Here is an 8707-nt window from a genome sequence, read left to right as displayed (position 1 = left end):
CATTTTCCTTCTGCTACATTTTGAGCCCCCGAACCCCAAACTCGATGTCTGTTACTTAGCACTGGATTCTGGTATTTGTGTGTGTGGAGGGGAGGGAGGCTTGGCAACGCGACTGCACATGCTGGGACCGGGGACACGCGTCCGAGACCCCAAACGCTGGGCCGACCAAAACCGCAGGCCACGTTACGGATGGGCTTTCGGGTTTTCGGGTTTTCCGGGCCGAGCTGAGCTCTTTTCTGCACGGGGCCCGCTCCGCCTGCAGTTCCCCGTCTCCAACACCAGGTGGAGCGACTGGCCGGGCCCCGACGCACAGCTGGCAGGCGGCGCTGTGGCGCCCGGGCCGACCCCCAACGTCGCGGTCACTCTAGCCCTCGTAGGGCGACTCGTTGGTCCAGGCCGCGCATGCGCCGAGCCTTCCTTTGGCTCTTCCCGCCCACCACCACCCCCGCCCCTCTCGGTCGTCTCCGCTCTGGGAGCAGGTAAGGCCTTGTGCCCTCGCGCCCGCGATGCGCCGCGCACGCGCGCGGGACGCCCACGTCGCGTGAGTCCTGTGCGGGCCTTCCTTGCGCGCTCCCACCCGGGGCCTCCCGCCCGCCCTCGTCCCGCTGCTCCCGCGCCCTCGGGCCGCCCCCGCCGCGTGCCGGTGACCTCCAGCCGCGCGGGGCTGCCGCCATCTTGGGAGCCTCGTGGGGAGGGGGGGGGGCGGGAGGAGCGCCGTGGAGCTGGCGACTCGGTCCCCCTGGCCACTCGGCCCTCACGGAGGCGCTTTCCTCACTCTTGCCCACCGGGCGTTGCCACAAACGCCAGGCCCCGCCGGCCTCCGCTTCCCCTTCTCGTCCCTCCGACTCCTGCGCCTCTGCTGCCCCAAGCCGTGGGGGTGGCCGGTGTCTCCTGTTGTAAGCCCACGTGGACGTGGTGGGACGGCAGCCGAAACCCGCTCCCACGCAGGCCGTGGCGCAGGAGGCGGCCGGGGGCTACACCCGCAGCCCTCCCCCGGCGCGGCCGCCAGGACCGGAAGTGGGCTGCCGGCGGGGTTCTGTCTGAGGAGCAGGCCCCGGGGAGGCGCGGGGCCGCGTGGGCCGGTCCTCGCCCGCCGGCTCTCCTGTCAGGGGCCGCTGACGCTCCCCAGACCCCGCTCTCCACACGGAGAGGTTTGAGGGAACGAACGGCTAGTGGTTCAGTCAGCAGCTCCCTAGCGACGTGACTGCCCCTCACCTGGTCCGCAGTGGCGTAGGCTGGCAGGTGCAGGCCCGCCCTGGTTAGGTGGCCAGGGGAGCCGTCTGCACCTCGTGCAGCCTCCTGTAGTGGCACCCTTTGTTGCGGGCTTATTTTATTTTATTTTATTTTATTTTTTTTTTTATTTTTTATTTTTTATTTTTTATTTTTTTATTTATTCGTGAAAGAGGCACAGAGAAGCAGGCTCCATGCAGGGATCCCGACGTGGGACTCGATCTCGGGACCCCCCCCCCCGTCACGCCCTAGGCCGAAGGCGGTGCTAAACCACTGAGCCACTCAGGGATCCCATGTTGCGGGCTTGTACACGTCAGTACCGCCTTGAACTTGTTAACCTGTTGCTTAATTTACTCCCCCTCCCCCCCCCCCCCCCCCCGCAGAAATATGTTTTGCAAATAACTGAGGTTTAATTTGCCTTGGGGGGAAACTGTTTATTTACTTATGTATTACGGTTTTTTTTTTTTTTTTTTTAAGATTTTATTTATTCATGAGAGACACACAGGCTCCACGCAGGGAGCCCAATGCAGGACTCCATCCCGGGACTCCCAAGATCACAACCTGAGCTGAGCTGAAGGCAGCGCTAAACCGCTGAGCCACCCGGGCAGCCTACTTATCACATTCTAAGTAAACTCTATGCCCAAGTTGGGTCTTGAACTCACAACCTGGGAGTCATATGTCCTGTTGACAGCCAGCCAGATGTCTAGTCCTTTTTTATTTTATTTTATTTTTTAAGACTTATTTATTTTAGGGAGGAGGGACGGGGGGGGGGGGGGGGGGGGGGAGGAAGAGAAGTTCAGGCAGACTCCAGCCTGAGTGCAGAGCCCTTTGTGGGGCTCAATCCCAGGACCCTGAGCCAGTGACCTGAACTGAAACCAATAGTGGAGCACTCAGTTACTGAGTCACCCAGATGCCCCTCTCCCTGTCCACGTTTTTTTTTTTTTTTTTTAAGCTTTAAGGAAATTTTCTGATTTTGACCAAAGAAAACCTTTATAGTCTGCAGCAAAATTGGGTTAGAGTTATATATGAGCACCTGGAGACAGGACAAGAATTGAAGGCATCGATTAATCCGAAAGTGACTGATGCTGGATTCAAGGGTAGCCTTGGAAAATCTTGATTACAACTCATTTAAGGAAGTGTTAGTTAACAGGCTTAAGTAATCCTTGAGTATTTCATATTAGGAAGCATTAACTTTTTTTTGATATTTTATTTATTGAGAGAGAGCACAGAGGTAAAGGGAGAAGCAAACTCCCCACTGAGCAGGGAACCCGATGCAGGGCTCTATTCCAGGACCCTGTGATCACGATCTGAGTCAAAGGCTCTCGGGTGCCGCTAGGAAGCATTTTAAGTGTGAGAAGATTCCTGGCTCTATGAGTACGATCATTAGGAGACTGGTTTAAAGACCATGCTCTCAGGATGCCTGGGGGGCTCAGTGGTTGAGCATCTGCCTTTGGCTCAGGGCATGATCCTGGAGTCCTGGGTCAAGTCCCCGCATTGGGCTCCCTGCAGGGAGCCTGCTTCTCCCTTTCCCTGTCTCTGTATCTCTCATGAATAAATAAGTAAAATCTTTAAAAAAAAAAAAAAAAAAGTGCTCTCAGTGTACCTAAGGATCACTTGAGAAGCTTGTTTGAAGTATAGGATACTTGGGCCTTATACCCAGAGATCTTGACCGAGAACGTCTAAAGTGGGACCCAAATATGCAAAATTTTTTGAATACACATTTTGAATACACTGTCCCTTTCCTCAGGTAAGTAGTTCAGGTGGATGTCTCACTTGGAGAAATCATTTTTGTAGGTCTTTAACTCAACAAGTGTCTCAAATATTTCTACCAACTTAGGGCACCTACAGGTATTAGCATTGTTTTAGATCTTGAACGTACAAAATTGAATGCTTCTTAGTGTGAATGTGAAAATGAATACTTTAACAGTCATAGTTAGACTAATGGGCGGATTCCTCATTGATCTGCCCCTGTTAATTAAGGTAGGAAAATGAAGTGTTTGAGGAATCCAGTAAGTTTTAGGTAATTCAGTAAAAGATTGTTGGAGATCCTTCCAGGGTCTTGGCCTTCAACAAATATGTCCCAAGAGTCTTTAAAGGGCAGCTGTTTCAGTCCCAGACAATGAAATCTTGAGAAGAGTTCCTTTTGAATAGAGACTGAAGAAAATTTAGAGGACACAGGAACTTCCTCTGACAACACCAACTCCTGAGCTATGGAACTGAGTGACAGGTCTTAAAGTTGAGACCAGGTGGCTACTTGTTCAGACAGGGGGAGTCACTTGATGACAAGGAAATCTTGAAAGGCAGCTGTGGAGGGAGTCTTGACTTGGTTTTAATTCCATCTCTGCTGATGACTTGAGGTCATTCACTCTGCTCTCAGGGCCATTTAACTTTTCCAGAGCACCTTTTCTGCTAATAAGGATGTCCTTTGGTGAACAAGGACAATGTTTACAATGCTGCTTCTGTAATTCCAGCTCTCCTGCTACAGCCCCTCATCCCCTGAAAATGTACGCCTGTGCAAAGTTCGTCTCCACCCCCTTCTTGGTGAGTACCTGCCTTTTTTGGAAGAATTTTTCAGGAGGGCCATCTCATCTCTCCTTGCCATAGGACTGTCTTCACAGCTGAGCTGGTGGAAGGTCCTTTGCTGTGTTAGCCTGACAGCAGAGAGTGAATGCTTACCAGATACTCCCTGTCTCAGATCCCTTGGAAGCTGTTGGTTCTTTTCATCCAACCATATTAGAAGAAGAGTGTAAAGGAGAATCTAGACTAAGATCAGGTTATTTGTATCCTGACTCTCTGTTCTATAAACTAGAACCCATCTAGAAATGGTAAACATGAAGTAGATAGCCTAACTTGAACTGAGTATACACTGTGTACAGGATCTTGCCCTGAGTGTTCGAGAGCCACCGCCCAGAGTTCCCTCTGGGAGGTTAAATTGGGGTGGTTGAAACACCTGTAAATACACATTGGAAAAATATTTGATTCAGAAGCAGCAGCATGGAAAAAAGATTTTTTTTTCTAAGATGTATTATTTATTTTAGAGGGAGGAAGAGAGAGTTACAAGTGGGAGGGGCAAAGGAAAAGGGAGAGAGAATCTCAGCTCTGAGTGTGGAGCCTGATGCAGGGCTCGATCTCACAATCCTGACATCATGACCTGAGCTAAAACTGAGTCGGGCATATAACTTACTGTGCCACCCAGGTGCCCCAGAAATTACAGATTATTTGTTGATGGAGATAACTGATTCATACATCCGTGAGTGGAAAAGGGTGGTGCTATTCCTGGATACCGTTGGTGGAATACTTATTATGCCTGCCACTGAGTGTACCATTTTGTGTATATAATTTCATTCACTTCTCACATCAACCCTGGATTATTGTATGCCAATTTAATAGATGAGAAAGCAGGTTTAGAAAGATTTAAGTGACTTGTCCTGAGATTACACAGCTGAAATAGAGCTAAGATTAGAATCTAGATCTATCTTGGGCAGCCCTGGTGGCTCAGCGGTTTAGCGCCGCCTTCAGCCCAGGGCCTGATCCTAGAGACCTGGGATTGAGTCCCACGTTGGGCTCCCTGCATGGTGCCTGCTTCTCCCTCTACCTGTGTCTCTGCCTCCCCCCCCCCCCATATATATCATTAATAAATAAGTTTAAAAATCTTTAAAAAAAAATTCTAGATGTATCTGACTAGAACCCTGGCTGGTAACCACTATGTTGTCTGCTTTTGCTGGGGGTTAGAAAAGGCTACAGGATGGAGTGGATTTTGAGCATGGATCATTTTGCATGTTTTCCTGAAGGATGTGTTTAGGAAAAGATGCTCCTCCAATCATTGGCTTTCCTCTTACAGGCTGGCCATTACCAATATATCTCTCTTACTAAGTGAAGCAATTGCTTCTGAGGCTTGGTTTTCTTCCCATTCTCAAGGCCTGTGAAAGGATATAGTGAGAGGGTAATACTTTGTGGCCTGAAAGGAAGTAGATTTCTTCCCTTAAACCAAAGGAGAAGCCTGGAAAGTAAGAGAACTAGTGTAGTTCTTGAATCTAAAATTTGCTAAAGTAAAAGAATGATCCAAGATTTTTTTTTTTTTTAAGATTTTATTTATTTATTCATGAAAGAGACACAGAGAGGCAGAGACAGAGGTAGAGGGAGAAGCAGGCTCCATTCAGGGAGCCTGAAGTGGGACTCGATCCTGAGTCACCAGGATCAGGCCATGGGCTGAAGGTGGCGCTAAACCACTGAGCCACCCGGGCTGCCCTGATCCAAGATTCTGATTTAAGTTCAAGAGAACGAATGGGGCATCCATGTGACAACTTGGGATGGTTCTAAAACTCCTCCACTGCCTTTCTTGACCCTCTTGCCTTTGTGTCATTCCCCTTAGGTCCGGAGCACCTCTCAGCTGTTGAGCCGATCACTGTCTGCAGTGGTGCTAAAACCACCAGAGACACTGACAGATAAGGTACCTTATGAGGTGGAATTGGGCCTGTGGTTTGGGGGTGAAGGGTGAAGAGGGCTGCCTGGCAGCACCAGTAGGGGGAGTGCTGAGGACAGTCATCACAGACAAAAGTTAGTGAAGGATCAAGGCCATTGGTTTAGGTGAAGATAGGAGGACGGCCCATACTACATATGATCTAGTGTTCCAACATTTGCCACTGGCAGCACATGCCCGTGTGTGCTGCTGATAACTACCATTACCTGACCTAGTTTACTGACTTTGGCTGGTGGTATTTGGTCCCATGCAGATAGATGATGATTTCAGGGCACCAACAACTGGCAAGGGCTTCAGTCTTAAACTTCTAGACCATACCTGAATCTTGAAGGTATTTGATACCCACCTTGTATCAAAAAGTTCTTGGCAACATTTTATGGGATTTTCCAGGGAGTTAAAAGTTTTTCTGTTTGGGGGAAAAGGCATGGAATGTGATAACACAGAAGGCTTAAATGGTACAAAAATTACCGAAGCAAAAAGAGATTTTTAAAAATCTTTACCTTCTACCTGTGTCTTCACAGAGCCTCAGCAGCTTGACAGCCCCACATCCCCTGACCTCACTTATTCCTAGCCGCAGCTTCCAAACCAGCGCCATTTCAAGGGACATTGACACGGCAGCCAAGTTCATTGGGGCTGGGGCTGCCACTGTAGGGGTGGCTGGCTCTGGGGCTGGAATTGGGACTGTGTTTGGGAGCCTCATCATTGGTTATGCCAGGTAAGATGGGCCCTCCATTGGCTCTCAGATATATTTCCAAAGATCTAGGCAGAAATATCTAGGGATCTTGAGCTCTACACTATCTTATACAGTAGCCACATGTGGTTATTTGAATTTAAATTTTAATTAAGTAGGGGCTTCTGGCTGGCTCAGTCAGTAGGGCATGTGACTCTCAGGTTCATGAGTTCCAGTGCCACGTTGGGTGTAGAGATTACTTAAAAATAAATAAATTTTTAATTAACTAAAAGTACATAAAGTTTAAATTTTGTGTGCTTAGAATATGGTTAGGTAGTCACATGTGACTAGTGGCTACCATATTGGAAAATTCCTTTGAAAAGCTTTGGAAAGTCAGCAAAACAAGGTGGGAGGGCCATATCTGGGCCACCACTTGGTTTTCGTACAGCTGAGCTAAGAATGGGTTTTACATCTTTAAAGTGTCATGAAAATGGGGGTGGGGGGGGGGGCAACAGACTGTGTGTGACCCACAACAGCTACAATATTTACTGTCTGGCTCTTTACAGAGAAAGTTTGCTGCCACTGGTCTAGAGCCTCAAGTCAGCATAGTGGTTTTGTTGCTGCTTTTCCCCATCCCTGGGAATTCCCCATCACTCCTGGGAAAACTGCCTTTGCAGCCAACCCCACAGCTTCCTGACACTTGGGACTATTTGGTCTCCACCAGCTCTGGGCAACTCACTGTTAGAACTAAATTAATCCTCTTGAGACCTGCTAGTTCTCTTAATGCCTTTGAGAAAATAGGTTTATTTGTTAGGATTTATATGAAACTAGCCTGCCTGCTTCTGTGTCCACAGTTCTGTTAGAAGCTGGTGTTCTTTGCCTTATCCATCAAGGCTTCCAGAGGGGACAGACTAAGGGAAATAGAATGATACATTGACTTCCAAAGTTGGGAGTCTTTTATCCCATTTTGTTTCTAAACCCCACAGACCATTTGTAGCTTCTTAAAGCCCAAAATCTTTGACTATTTTGAAATGAAAGAAAATAGTCTGTCCCTCTAATTCCCTTGTTCTCTAGAATGGGTTTTTTCTGGTTGTATTCCATAAAGCCCTAGGGTTTTGAAATATGCCCAGAGACCATCTTAAAGAATGAAGGGGAGACCAGTCAAACAAGTCTTTAAAATCCCGCACTTTTTTACCATTGTAGTTTGATTTTTATACATTTTGTATTTTGAGGTTCTGCTACTTAAAGTTTCAAAACACTACTCTGATAGACTCTGCCACTCTGGATACCTCTTCCATTATGGTTGGGCCCTGGATAGTTAAATTTCCAGGCCCAGAGGTCTTAAGTTATGATACGGGTAATCCACTAGAGAAGGTAATGTTTGTACTTGGGCCATGTTACAGAATTTTGTATTTTCCACTCCCATCATTCAGTCTGTAAGCCCTTGATGTATCAGGCAAAAATTGGGGGCATGATGGTGTCACTCTGAGAGACTCATTACATAAGATGAGCTTGAGGAGATGGAGATGAGTTTTCCCTGAGCCTGCCTTTGATGTTTGTCTTTTTCTTTGTGTGGACTAGAAATTCAGTCTTTTCTCCTCCCCTTCTCCCAGGAATCCCTCTCTGAAGCAACAGCTCTTCTCCTACGCCATTCTGGGCTTTGCCCTCTCGGAGGCCATGGGGCTTTTTTGCCTGATGGTGGCCTTTCTCATCCTCTTCGCCATGTGAAGGAGTCGTCTCCACCTCCCATAGGTCTTTCTCCCATGTCTTGTCTGCCCTGTATGCCCTGTATGTTCCTTTTCCTATACCTCCCCAGGCAGCCTGGGGAAAGTGGTTGGCTCAGGGTTTGACAGAGGAAAGACAAATAAATACTGTATTAATAAGATCTTTCTTGTGTCTCCTGTGTATATTTGTTCTCCGCAGTTGGCTGAGTGCCTTGGTGAGAGTATAAGGCCTGGTGGGTGGTGACAATTCTAAACTCTGCATGAGTCTGGGCTCACTTGTTCTTCATTCTATGTCAGGAAGGCTTTATTCAGATTAGCAGTCCTTTTTAATAATTTTCACCTGGGATGGCCTGTTATCTTGGAGGATTGGGTCAGTGGAAACAAACAAGGCTGGCTTAAAATTACGACGAATGGGCTGTTTCCACTGCTACTATCCTGGCTCAGGCCCTCATTGCCACCCACTTGGTCTATTGCAATAACCTTTTAACTGGCTTCCTGCCTCCAGTCTCTTCCCTCTAGCAGTTACTTTTATCCACCACTCCCAGATTAATCCTTAAGTATGAGACTAGTTGTGTCATTTACCAATTCAAAAACAGTCTGACC

At 48.1% G+C, this 8707-nt stretch overlaps 1 protein-coding gene across 3 annotated transcripts; it reads left to right on the top strand.

The window, feature by feature from the left end:
• The first annotated feature begins 387 nt into the window (after positions 1–387).
• ATP5MC2 (ATP synthase membrane subunit c locus 2) lies at positions 388–8266 on the top strand. 3 transcript variants are annotated; one of them, XM_038577821.1, is made up of 5 exons: positions 388–479; positions 3702–3771; positions 5603–5680; positions 6232–6425; positions 7994–8266. In XM_038577821.1, the coding sequence occupies exons 1-5, from the start codon at positions 403–405 to the stop codon at positions 8106–8108; spliced, it is 534 nt and encodes a 177-aa protein (XP_038433749.1). In that variant the 5' UTR covers positions 388–402; the 3' UTR covers positions 8109–8266. The 3 variants fall into 3 exon arrangements, with proteins under 3 accessions (XP_038433749.1, XP_038433750.1, XP_038433751.1); XM_038577822.1 differs by lacking the exon at positions 388–479 and adding an exon at positions 492–541; XM_038577823.1 differs by lacking the exon at positions 388–479 and adding an exon at positions 1482–1542.
• Positions 8267–8707: the final 441 nt, after the last annotated feature.

This window comes from Canis lupus, chromosome 27 (assembly GCF_011100685.1).
Source record: "Canis lupus familiaris isolate Mischka breed German Shepherd chromosome 27, alternate assembly UU_Cfam_GSD_1.0, whole genome shotgun sequence".
Classification (NCBI taxonomy): domain Eukaryota; kingdom Metazoa; phylum Chordata; class Mammalia; order Carnivora; family Canidae; genus Canis; species Canis lupus.
The sequence above is the reverse complement of the archived record's forward strand: the minus strand, read 5'-3'. Positions and strand labels throughout refer to the sequence as shown.

Bases quoted from the DNA above. Each gene is read 5' to 3' on its own strand.
- ATP5MC2 (XM_038577821.1), top strand. From the start codon at position 403: ATGCGCCGAGCCTTCCTTTGGCTCTTCCCGCCCACCACCACCCCCGCC. The intron at 480-3,701 runs GTAAGGCCTTGT...CTGTAATTCCAG, and splicing joins CGTCTCCGCTCTGGGAGCAG to CTCTCCTGCTACAGCCCCTC. The intron at 3,772-5,602 runs GTGAGTACCTGC...CATTCCCCTTAG, and splicing joins TCGTCTCCACCCCCTTCTTG to GTCCGGAGCACCTCTCAGCT.